Here is a 13,324-nt window from a genome sequence, read left to right as displayed (position 1 = left end):
GATAGTGACAGTGTGGAGCATGGCTGTACTTTGTCTCAGCTATGTCTGAAGCAGAGTATACCCATTAGAAATGATGATTACTTTGGAGTGAAATAAAGTGTTCCTGTGTGACATCTGAAGTTGCACCTGTGTTTATTTTCTAATGGCACAGTGTGGATGAGCCCTTAACTTTACCATGAGGTAAGCAAGGGTGTGATTCTTTAGGTGTTCATGCACTCTGTTTTGACAAGCAGTTTAAATTGATCCTGCCAAAAGTGGGCATTTCTGCCTGTTTTTTCATCCCTGCTGTGGTTTTTCTTGCATGAATTTGAGGCTGCATGATGAGCCAGATAGGGAACTGAAAGGGACTAAAGTTAAACAAAAAGATAAAAATAAAAGCTTTACGCTAAGTTATTTCCTGTCTTATTAGACCAATGTGAGAGTGGGGTCAGGGCATGTATGGGTGGATGTGAATGAAGAGGAATGATGGCACTGCCCTTCTCAGTGGCTGGTTTAGAACAAGGTTTCACTGTCTGAATGTGGCAGTGTATCTGAATGGGCTGTGCAGTGCCTGCCTTTCCCTTTGGGTGTACTCTGGCCATGTAGCCAGCTCAGTCAGGGAGATGTTCTGTAAAGAATGTGCTGTGGCTCCACATGATAGCTGGATGAAGATGTGGCCCACTGCTACTCAAATGCTGAGCTCTTGCTTTTCTCTGGTCTCCTTCTCTCTACTTTCCAGCCATGTGGTTCATTATTCCTCTAATACCAAACCAATATTTGTACAATCACTAAGTAAGCCAGTGTAGCTCAGTTATCCAGCACAAAATATTCTATTTTCTGGTTAGTCTTGTGCCACTTTTAATAAGTTGAGGAGACCTGTTGTGAAATCGTTATGCATCGGAACCAGTGCAAGAGAGGGCATATGAGTGGAACAGGGAGCAGGCAGGAGAGAAAAGAGGGGATTGTTCTGTTTTTAGTAATGTTAAATGTTAGTTTTGCTCAGACCCCCTTGTGGAACTGCATCCTTGATCTTCAGCTTTTTCAGCAGCACTGATGCTTGTACAGCAAAGGTCTAAAGCTTTGTTGTCCTGATTTTTATCTGTATTTTTATATTTTATGTCAGATTTCTGTGTGATTGATCTTCAGCTGTAGTGGAACCATATCCTTAGAGCTGATCCTAAACAGGAACTTGCAGAGATGCCTCTGTTTTCTTCATGCTGTACCATTTCTCAGACAAATGGATGGTAAATACAGCCCAAAAGATGGAGTGGAGTGTACTTACTGTTTTCAGGATTGGTCTCCATCACCATCCCAACAGCAGTGGGGATGGTGATGGACAAGTCTGTTCACAACTGTTCCTCAGTGCCTCAGCATTGTCCTTTGTGCTTACTTCCAGCAGCTAATTCTTGTTTGTCTCCAGTTTGAGTACAGGTTGGGTTCAGGTCAACTTGAATCAGTAACGTTAAGTAAAATCTGATAGCTCATCTGACTGACAGCTTAGTTGATAGGGAACAAACAGCTGCTGTTCCTAATCCTCTGTTGCATTTGCAAACTTGAACTAATTGAAAGAAAACTGTTGCTGAAAGTGTTTTTAAAAAAGTTTGAAAAAAATAAAACCAAAATAGCCAAACCTCCTGGTGCACCACAAAAGATGAGATATATTTAATCTCTGTAGTTCAGTTTCTGCATAGCAGCTGCTTCACTGCCTGAGCTTATCTTGAAACTACACATCATCATTTTTATAAGATTATTTGCCACCATAATATCTGCATACTGTGTGTTTATTTCTAAGCGTGATAGCTCTGTGGGAATGCCAGTTTTGATGAGACACTGGTAGTCATGCTGTCTGACTTGGACCTCAAATGATCAGAAGTTAGTTACATAAACACTACAATGCCTGATCTGAGTTTTTAGATGAACAGGTAAGATGTATCTGGCTGAGTTGTACAAATGGCATATTAAAGGCGAGGATAATGATACCTTTATTTTTAAATAAACACAAAGATTGGTCAAATATTTAATAAAGTGTGTATACATTGTGTATTCATTTACAAGTATTTATCTACTGTGATTCCATAAATAGTAAACATTTAACTACTGTATTTATACTGATATTTATATATTTATATAATATTTATACTGGTAAATAGACTGCTTGCCAAACTGTACCGTCAGACTGCAGCTGCTTTCTCCTTTATCTCACAGAACTGTTGTATTGTGAGCAACCAGTGTATCACAAATTATTTTTGTGTACAAAATGGTAAGGATAAATTGAATGTTGAAGACAAGTACTTTGTCTGTAGGAGACCTGAAAAAGAGACTGCGTGTGTTGAAATTGTGGGTTAGCACCTGCGAGGAAGTAAACAATTATTTGTACACTGGAGCATAAAAAGTAGTTTACCAAAAATGTTACAAGATTTAAAGGCTTTTTTTTGAAGTGAAGTAGTAGCCTTCTGCTTCACGTGAAGCAGTATTTGTTTGCTTTTGACTGTGGATCTGCAGTGAAATCCCTACCTTTGTTCTGTGCAGAGGCTTTAATTTGCTTTTGCAATGATGAGATGCATGATGAGTCTTGCTTGTTTTTGCCAACTGCAGGTATTGAAAAGTCACAAGCCTTGCACCCTGTAAGTGTTCTGAGTGCTCATTTACTATCCTTTTTTTTATTATTTCTTACCTCTTTAATTCTTTCTTTGATTTCTTCTTTGTTTCCCATGGCAGAAGAATTTGAAACTGATTTTTAATTAGTTGATAGGCTAATTGGAATTGATGGACTGGCATCAGACATGTAGCATTAATCTCCATCAAACTTAGAATAGATGTGGTCAGTACATTGGAAGTGACTCAAAGCTATCCTGCTTTGAACCCAAGATGTGAGATAAAAAAATGAATGTAGAGCTGGCTCAGGTACAGTTGTACAAACAACAGTTCTGTTTTATGATTATATGTTCTTGATTTAGAAAAACCTGTTCATGATCTAAAAAAACCCTCACTGAAACACTTTTATTTTACTGCAGTATTGTTCTGAACCTGAATATCTTTTGTGTGTAGTGGTTTGGTTTTTTTTAATTTACAATAATTTTTGTCAAATCTGGACACGTCTGATGAAGCTGCAGTTGACTTAATTCCTTGGAAAACAGACTCAGTACAGTAGGAGCTGTGGAGAACAGCTTTTTGTTGGAGAGGCAGGATTAACAATGAGAGAAGGAATGGAACTTTGTGTGTGGAGGGAAGAAAGAAATGAGTGGAGGTCAGGGTGGAGACTCAGAGTACCTGAAGTACTGTTTAAGGAGAAGGAGGGTTTAGCAGAGATGTACCACAGCTGTGAAGGGAAGGGAAGGTCTGTGAAGAAGGTGTAAACTGGCCAACTTTTTTTTTTTTTCTGGTATTTGAAAGGCTTACCTGTGTGAATAATGATGCTCTTGAGAGAGGCTGGCAAGGCTTTTCTGCTTTGTGGGGACGTGTGATTCTGATAGCTGGTCATGTAGTTCCTTTCTCTGACCTTCCTCTGCCCTCCACACTCTGAAGGATATAAATACACACCCAGCTGGTCTGTTCTAAATGCCTGTGGGCAGTGAAGTGACCTCCCTGCTCTCATCCCTACATGAGAGCTGTGTGTGTATGAGGGGCTCTTATGTGAAGGAACCTGTATCCACAAAAAGCTAAGCCGTGTAATTTGACTAAGATGGCACCTCTCAAATCTTACATCAAGTGATAAGAGAACCTATGCATATTATATTGTCAGTGGCATAAGTTTTTCTTCCTGTAATTTCTTTCTGTCCCATTTGCCTGCTGTGCTGTAGAATTGCCTTCAGATTGTGTGCCCTGTGAGGTAAAAGCTTCAGCAGAGTTAAGTTAATCAAGACATACACCTACAAGAATACTGCATTTAATCCATAATCTTGGGTTATTTAGGAGAAAAGTGGAAATATGTGGGTCATTAGTGCAGATGTGAAACTTGCCTGAACTATAACAAACCGTTCTGGGATCTAAATATGTATTTACCACCTTGACTTCTTTGCTATAATGGGGTTTGTCAACTTGGTGCATTAGAATAAGAAAATATCCCATTCAACAAAAAGCATCATTCAATAGAAATTACTTAATATTGCTCGTTATCACATTCTGTTTCTAACAGATAAAAGTAACGTCCAAATACATGCTAAAATGGCTTGTACTGACACAGCTCATAAAATACAATTGAATCCAAGCATAGATCTTATGTTTGCTTAAGTGTTTGATTCTTGGTATTAAAATGGTTATTAATATGGGTCGCTTGTTAAACTCAAACTGTAATTTGAAATTAAATAGAAATATATGAATTGAGTATAAACGTATGCAGAGTATCTGAACGCTCACATAAAAATCTAAGTCCAGATTTTGCTCCATACACCTTTGCATTCATTGTAGTGTTCTGTGAGTCATTAGACTTCAGAGTTTTGCTGGTTCATCCATTCTACCAGTGAATTTTTTTTATTGAGCAATATAGGAAGAATTTGCACTACCCAGAATGTCAACAGAACTGATGAAGCATAATTGTCCACCTAGATAGTTGTGGTCTGTGTGAGTGAAATCTTTTGTAGCAGATGTGGTAAAGCTGCTGTAGCCAAGCATTTTGAATGAATCACGCTGTACACAGTAGGACATTGTTCTTTCAGAAAAGATTCAATCCTTCCCCTCCTCATGCATAGTAAATTTAACCCTGGTTTTTAAAAGGTGGAAACAAAATACAGTTTTCCACTTGATGTATTGTGAATATTTTTGTGCTGAGCAGTGTAGCTGCCATTTGTTTTTATTTTGGAGCAACAACTTTTTTTGTCAGTAAAGAACTGTTCTGCATAACAGCTGTCACGGTGCCCTGTAATGAACTCATGTGTTTTACTTGATTTATCATGGCTTTAGCTGGGTAATTTTTAAGTTCTCATGAGGAAACTTGCAGTAAGCAGGAACTTAAATAACTTATTCCTGCCTTTGAGACATTTTTTAAGTGATCTGTTAGGATTCCAGTGTTTCTATTTCCTACTGTTATAAGTTTCTCCTTTGTCTCTGGTTCCCTGGTGAATTCTTAGCATAGTTGCTCTTTGGGATCTAGCAAATTCCTTTGGGAGGAGGGGATGGCTCTTGTGTGTAGCATTTTATTAATAGTTAAGCAAATGAGTTGGATCTACGGCTTCAGATAGTGATATTCCTGTTTTGCTGTATTCCTACTTTACAATTAAAATAAACAACCATTTTCAGTTTTGCTGCTTAACTTTTGATACTTGCATGTACTTCTAAGTGAACTCTTTTTTCTGATATGGTTTATGTCCACCTTTTCTTCATCTCTCCCTCCATACCACTTGATACCACTTTACTTAGTCAGAAGAGTTTGTAATGTTTACTTGCACTGCAAGCCTACCCCTTTAAAAATGGCGAAGAAATTCAGAAAACAAAAACTGGGGATGCATTTCTTACTTCTGCAAGCCTGCAAGTGAGTGCACTTGCTCTAAAATAGCGACTTAATTTAAAATTCCAGTTTATAAAACCAGTGAGATAAAGTATCTTGTGCGAGCAGTAACATCCTTTTAAAATACTTGTTTATTTGAAATACACGAGGAAAAAAACTCCTCATTTTTGAAGGATTCAGTTTTGTGTTTTGATTAGAGGTGTTTAAACCAGTGTAACCTATTGGGCTGAACAGAATTGCCTGGGGCCATTAGGGGTTGCTTCCAGAAGATCTAAAACCTTGTTCCTCTGGGGCTGTGGTGCCCGTGTGAAGCATTGCTGTACCTCTGTAGGCATAATCATTCATGGCACCTTAGACCACATATTTTTTTTCTTGCTTGCTTTGTTTTCTGCACTTCTACTCAGTTCCAGTCTGCACCTGTGAAAATTACGCAGATGGGATGTTTGGTTTAACACCCAATCTTTTAATGCTCTTGAATAGCTAGGAAGCTTTCAGCTCTTTTGTTACAGATGAACTATAATGGCCTCTAGAGTACTTTCTGCTCTGCCTGCTGTTGCTCAGTTAGCTCAGGACAACACATTCTCTTCTGTATTTTTTTTTTATTTTTTTTAAGCAACTTTGTTTCATGCTCCTTTTGGCATCTGAAGAATTTGTAGGCCACCAAAATCAATTTTCTCAGTGAAGGAGATTCTTAAAATAAACATTATTTTTGCTTTCATCATAAACTGTAAAAACAAACCAAGTAAAAAAAAGGGTTAGGTAATACAGCCCACTTGGAATTGGTTGAAAGGAGGAGGAAGCTAAAAGGTATGAGGAACTTGTTGGAATGCTGGTTGAGGATGCTGTGTTGTATAAATGAGTCATGAGAGTGAGCAATAAAGCAAGAGAAAAGTAGGTAGTGTAACCATATAATTTTCAGTGGCAACTTTTAAATTTTCGTGGAGTTTCACAGTAAATAGGATTTCTCTTAGAGAGGATCGGTTGGGGAGGGGATGCAGAAAGGCAGCTGCTTCCTAATGGAAATGAACAGCAACTGCAACCTTTTTACACTTTGAATTTAGCATTTAGTATTGTGTGTAGTAACTGCAGCTGTGCCTGTTGGAGGAATTTTGATGAGAAGATGGTAGTTTACTTGGTGATAATATGAAATACAGGAAACAAACCATTCTAAAATATTTAAAGCTCCTAACAGTAAAAAAGATCCAACTGTTTAAGCTTTATAGTTTTTATTATTTTTTCACCTCCTAACTATTGTCATATTTTCATTATTTCATTAGCAGATCTGCATCTTCTGTTACTTCTTGCTCTTTGCTTTACAATGTTGGACATACCAGATTTAAATGGAGAGAGTGGGGCTGGCATGGAGCAGTCAGTCCTGTCTTGTGGTGGGGATTAGGGTATGACTGATGATGAGCCCTCGTATTTGCCAATTCTAGTCCAAGTTTGGTGTGTAATCAGCTTCTCTTACATCTTACAGCTTTTTTTTGCCTTTGTAAATGAAGAAAAGTTTTCTGAAAATGGTTGGATGGTGTACAACCCGATGTCCGAATACAGGAGACAAGTGAGTTACTAAAGTTGCCCTTGCCTGGTGCTTTCACATCTGACAACTTGCACAGAGGAGTTACTGTTTGTGCATTGCTCTTACCATTTTTTGTTATTGGGGAGGGTGGAGCTGAGAATTGGAGAGAATGGAAATGCAACTTCAAAAAAATTAAAGAAAAGAAATAAAACACTGGAACCTTTAAAAAACCAAGAATATCACAGGAAGGTAGTCTTTGCTCTTTGAAGGAGGTTATTGATGCTTCTTACAATGTGCCACTGCTAAGGCCACAGGGGGTGGGGAGATTGTGCAAAATATGTAACTACAGTGTCCTAAACGTAGATTTGATTTGGTCTCCTACTTCCTGAAGTAAAGGGGGGGGGAAGCAGCTTGTTTTAGAAACAGTGTTACTTTACAGAAATTATCAGTGTCTATCAGTATTCTACCTTGCTCCTTAGGTGATTTTGGAAAAATGTCAATGAAAGAGGATGATATATTTAATTTTAAAATGTCTTTCAGATAATTTATTTTTTGCTTTAAATACAAAATTTAAAAAGATTAAATAGCAGACAATAAGAACTTACTTATTTTTTATTCCTCTGTAGGTTTGTTGTTTTTTTTTGATTCATGGTTCAAGCCTAAGACCCAAAAAAGTGAAAATACAAACACCCACACAAACCCCATGCTGTGTGTATGGAGGGCTTATCAGTATTTCTCAGTTTCCTGGAAATGCCTTACTGGGCAGACTGCAACTAGGAGTTGCTCTTTCTCAATCAGAAAGTTACCCTGAATCATATTTTTAACCTGAAGGTAGTATTGGGCTACAGGGAAGAGAGGTTGTTATGGGACTTCCTCCCACAGCTGCTTAGGACCACAGCAGAGAAAGTGGAAAGGCAGAGCTTTAAGGAAGGAGAGAAGCTAATTTTCTTTCCTCAGTCCCACAGTTAAATATATCTCCTAGTTTCAATCACTGTTTTGTAATTTACTGTAAGACTCAAACTCTGTACATAAGGGTATGAGAATGCTGTGCGGCTGTTTAAGGCTGCAGATCCATCTGCAATGATCTGGTTTGTGTGTTCCTGTAATCTTTTTCTTCTATTGTTTTGATCAGTGCTTCAGTTAGGTTAAATTGGTAGATTGTTGCCACCATGTGGCCATAATGTCATGTAAAATTCAAGAGCAGAATTAACTATTTGTGCAGCCAAAGACAAGCAGCAAAACCGTGTGTTACGTTTCAGGGACTGCCTAACGAACGGTGGCGAGTGACTTTTATTAACGAACATTATGGGCTGTGTGACACGTACCCAGCACTCTTAGTCGTGCCATATAATGCAACAGATGAGGATCTCAAGAAAGTTGCTGCCTTTAGGTCCCGAAACAGAATCCCGGTGAGTATTATGTGATGGAACTTACCTTAAGGTGCAGCTCGTTTTAAGTACACATCCGTACAACTTTCTGCTGAACATGACAAACAGGATGCTTTTTTTGGAAATGGTTACAGCAAAATAGTTTTGATTGGCTGGTGGGTCTCACTCCTTGCAACTGGTGTCTTGGCCAAGCCACGCTTCCGTTTTTCCCCCACGACAATCACCCATTCCAGCTTCATTTGTTTAAACTTGACTTTTCTGGTAACAACAGCCAGCAGTGCAGTTTCCCTTTTCTTAATGAAGGATGAGCCATCTGCACTGGTTGGTTGACTATTGCTGGATGCCCATAATGTTATCCTGTCAGCAAACCACATGGCATTTAAACATAGTTCCAATGGTCAATCCTAAAATAAGACCTCATGCGTGGTTTCTGTAGTGAATTCTTTGGCCTTTTAGTTTGTGCAATTTAAGAAAAACCCATTTGACTTAAGTATATTTCTGCAATGAAAATTCTTTGAGGTAAGAGAATTTTTATGTGTCAGCTCTTTACAGCACTATAGAAAATAGTAATTTCTATCCTAACACTTGTTTTAACTAATATTTGCATTTGGCAAACGTGGAAGATGTGCTGTATTTTTAGCCACTATTGGAAAGCTGCCTTGAATCTCAGTTAGTTTCAAACAGATGCACAGCTCAATATGATAAATATTTATTAGATATGGTATTTACTGACAGACTAGGCCTATAATTGTAAATTTACTATATATATACACACATATCTGTATAATATGTAACATGTATAGAATATATATATGTAATGTGTAGAGTGTGCGTATAGTTCTTATAACTTCTCTGTATCATCCCTGTCATCTCAGAATTCATGACAGGGTTTTTCTTATGCCTGTACAGTGAGAGTAATTTCCTTGGGAGTAGTAATTTTATTAAAATAGTAATTTTAAATAGTAATTTTATTCTTGTCAGGAAATAGCCAATCATGCTCACCTGCACACACACTGGCAGGTCTTGTTTCTGATCTACAGCTCAGAGTGTATTTCAGGGCTGAACACTTTCTGAGGATTGTTTTGGGGTTTTTTTTGAACTCTGATGTTCTTTTACTCTGTAACCCACAACTTTCAGACTGGGTGTGAATGCTCTTTCTTAATATTTTCCGACAATGAATTTGCATTTTTTTGCTTGCTTCTTGGGTTTCTTGCTTATCTTTAATCTCTGGCACAGCATCTGTTCCCCAGGCAGTTCTCTGTCTCTCTTTTGTGGCAAGTCCTCTCCGGCTCAGAACAACAACAAAGGCAGCATGTGCTTTGCTCCAGTGCCTCCTCTTTGTAAAGAGGGCTGAGGAACAAAATGTGCTTTAAAGAGAACAGAAAACATTCAAGATACTGCAGAAAGGTTTAACTTCCCTTCCTTATCCAAAAAAAAAGGGGAAAAGTTGTTCTTGTAGAATCGGAGCATCTTAGTCACTCTTTCTACAATGAGTTCATTCTTCTGAATTATTTCTTAGTTTCAGCAGGTATTGCTGTGTTTGTTTCTAGTTTGCTTTTCAGAATTATTTGTGTAACCTAAGACTTGTACGAAAATAGTAAAATACACAGGATTATATAGGTAAGTATGATTTCAGTAAGCATTAAATATGTAAGAGAATGAACTCAAAGATTACTGTTAAATTTTATGAGACTAAAGTAAAAGCAGGTGAGGTGTCTAGGGATTGTATTTTGACAAAATAAAAGGTGTTAATGTCCACGTTACCTCTTTTAAAGCTTTAAATTTTAAGTTATGGTTTTTTTATAAAATGCTGCTTTTCTGATGCGTGTGTGACACGTGAGCAGGTCCTGTCGTGGATTCACCCCGAGACTCAAGCTGTGATCATGCGCTGCAGTCAGCCCCTGGTTGGAATGAGTGGCAAGAGGAACAAAGATGATGAAAGATATCTTGATATCATCAGGGAGGCCAACGGGCAGATCTCCAAACTGACCATCTACGACGCCAGGCCCAATGTCAACGCAGTCGCAAACAAGGTAAACGGATACTTTTAATACCCCTATTTTGGAAGGCAGTGGGGAGGACACTTAGTTTGGAGTTTTCTGTGAGAAGGTTTTGGGGAGTAGTATAATCTTAATATAGATAAATTTACACAGTCAAATACATATGTACATAATCAAATACTGAGGCTTAAGGCCGTGAAAGGACATGAGTGCCTAAAGTAAGCAGGGTTTCAGGACCATATGTGGATTTCCAGATATGCTTTACTGTGTCATTAGTCAAGCACAGATCTTAGCATGGGACTGAAATCAGGCATGACTCCCCTCTGCACTGTGAGAACTGGGGAAAAAAATTAAGTTAACATATTATGGACAAACTTGATACACAGATGTGTATTGAAGCATGAAGCACAGTTTGGAGGTTTTTTTAAAGTTCTGTGTATTTCACCCGTGTGTTTAAATTAACTCCTGACATGTCTAAATACGAAATGCTCCATCAGAGTAGTAGAAGAAACAGAGTGCATTTCTGGGTCTGAGGGACAGTGATCTAAAAAGTGCAAGTCAGAGTTGATCACCGCTGGAAAAAGTTTTTGTGAACAGCCGTGAAGATTAGTATAAGCAAAATCTTGGGCTTTGCCACTCGTGCATTCCTGTGTTCCTTGAACATAGGTCAAAACCACACAGTCAATAGGAGTTGCAGCAGCCCAAATGCTAAAATTACAATCATTCCTCACCAGGACTTCATAATACTCAAAGGGAAGAGAAAAATACTGTCATTTCTTCTTTCAGTGCAGAGCCTGGCAGCTCTGAGAATAACACCACAGTTGAGAAAGGAGACAGAGAGCATAGAATAGAGATACTGTGCTGCTGTGCAGCAATGTAGGTGGTACTCATGGGGAAAGGCTATACTGTGCTTTAGGCTGTTGTCTGATGTGTAGTTGGTGGCTGGAATGGCTTATAAAGGCAAAATTTATTTATCCCTATTCACGGCATGTTTTTGCTGTCTGCAAGAAATGCTGCAATTTTGCAGCTCTCTGAGGCTGAGGGAGCTGGGGGTGTTTATGCTGGAGAAAAGGAGGCTCAGGGGGACCTTATCACTCTCTACAACTACCTGAAAGGAGGATGTAGTGAGATGGGGGTTGGTCTCTTCTCCCAAATAACAAGTGATAGGGCAAGAGGAAATGGCCTCAAGTTGTGCCAGGGGAGATTTAAATTTGAAGTCAGGAAAAATTTATTCACAGAAAGGTTGGAACAAGCTGTCCAGAGAAGTGGGTCTATCACCATTCCTGGAGGTATTTAAAAGGTGTGGCACTTAGGGACATGGTTTAGTGGTGGACTTGGCAGTGCTGGGTTAATGGTTGGACTCAGTCCTAAAGGTCTTTTCCAACCTAAAGAGTTCATGATTCTGTCTATGGAAAGTCTCATCAGTGGCATTGTGCCCTAAAATATGTGTGGTTTTTCCACTCCCTTTTGTGACCAGGCACATCCTCTGCTGTGGTGGTGGTGAAATGTTTTTTTGAGAGCGGCAGTAGAACAGACCTTTTACTTATGTGGCTCTTTAATTTCTTAATGGTCTAAATGTATGTTTAGTCTTCAACAATAAAATTTAGTATTAGAAAATTTAAACTTTAATGTTATTACTAATTACTTCTTATGTTCAAGAAGTATAGATTCTGTCTTTCATTTTTAAATTAAAGGTAACTTATTCCTAACTGAAGTCTTAAATTTCATTTTACTTGGCCTAACATTTTATCATTTTAATCTATTTCAATATCAGTTCAATTTTAGTAGTTAAATAACAAGGCAGTTAAAACACAGGAACATCACTGGAATTTTTTGTTGTTGGCTTGGTGTTTTGCTGTGGGGTTTTTTTTCTAAAAAGTTTGTACTGGTAAACCTGAGATTTGCTCTGTTTTGAATAAGTGGTGGAAGAGACAAATCCTTATGACCTAATTTCTCTGATTGATACAAAAACAAAGAAATAGGCAATTTTATTCCCTGGAAGTGGTGAACCTAGTATGTTATGAGTAATAGCTGTTTGTGTGATCTGTTTTAATTGGATTTTAATAATGTGTCTGGGAAGTAAGTTGATTTCTTTCATGAGTTTGTTTAAGCCTTGATGTGAAAGAAAAACATAAAAAAAAGAAAAAATAATGTCATTGTAATGTCTGTTGGTCAAGGAAAAGCTGTTTCCACCATGGGTCCCAAAAGTAATGAGGCAGGTCCAAATATCTTTTTATTCCCAAAGCAGATGTGATGCTGGCCCACTGTCCCTTACCTGGCTAGTTCAACCCTCTTCAAAGGTTTCTGGGTCCAATAGTACAAACAGCCTTTCAGTGCTAATCTAAAATAATTTTCCCCTTTAGCATTGATTCCTTAAGGTTTTGAAAGGAACTAGGCTGGCTGGAGCACCTTGAATGTCTTTCTGACCATGTGCTTTCATGTGCTTCATATACTTTATCCTTTTGGACAAAGGAAACCCCCCATGTATTCACTTCCAGCATTTGCCCCTCCAAAGCTTATATCCAAGACTGCTGTTTTAAACAAGCAACTGAAATTATATATATTGCCCAACTACAAAATAAAGTATAAATAACATTCATTCCCTTCTTGCTCTGTTGAAAGGCTGCTGTAACAGTGTGCATATGACTAAAGTTAATTTCAGATCTCCTGTTTGTAGGCAACTGGGGGAGGATATGAAGGTGAAGATGCATATCCCAATGCAGAACTTTTCTTCTTGGACATTCACAATATTCACGTCATGCGGGAATCTTTGAAGAAGCTGAAGGACATTGTTTATCCTAATGTGGAAGAATCACACTGGTTGTCCAGTCTGGAATCTACCCATTGGTTAGAACATATAAAGGTAACTGTTTCTTGATGGTTTGAAAAGAGTTTGTCCAGATCTGTTGTATCAGACTTGCTTTCTTTGCTGAGCTTTGAGATAGTCCTGGTATGGAACTCATTGAACTACTTGGACTTAAAAAGCCAGCATCAG

General features: G+C 38.3%; 1 protein-coding gene across 9 annotated transcripts in view; it reads left to right on the top strand.

Annotated features, from left to right (window-relative positions):
• The window catches only part of MTM1 (myotubularin 1), a 40,218-nt gene that overhangs the window by 16,084 nt on the left and 10,810 nt on the right, over positions 1-13,324 (top strand). For all 9 annotated transcript variants that reach the window (XM_032702198.1, XM_032702192.1, XM_032702197.1 and 6 more), the window contains 4 exons: positions 6,900-6,983; positions 8,201-8,350; positions 10,174-10,362; positions 13,007-13,192. In XM_032702198.1, coding sequence (XP_032558089.1) covers positions 6,900-6,983; positions 8,201-8,350; positions 10,174-10,362; positions 13,007-13,192 — 609 coding nt within the window. The remainder of the gene's footprint in view (positions 1-6,899; positions 6,984-8,200; positions 8,351-10,173; positions 10,363-13,006; positions 13,193-13,324) is intronic.

This window comes from Chiroxiphia lanceolata, chromosome 14 (assembly GCF_009829145.1).
Source record: "Chiroxiphia lanceolata isolate bChiLan1 chromosome 14, bChiLan1.pri, whole genome shotgun sequence".
Classification (NCBI taxonomy): Eukaryota; Metazoa; Chordata; class Aves; order Passeriformes; family Pipridae; genus Chiroxiphia; species Chiroxiphia lanceolata.
The sequence above is the reverse complement of the archived record's forward strand: the minus strand, read 5'-3'. Positions and strand labels throughout refer to the sequence as shown.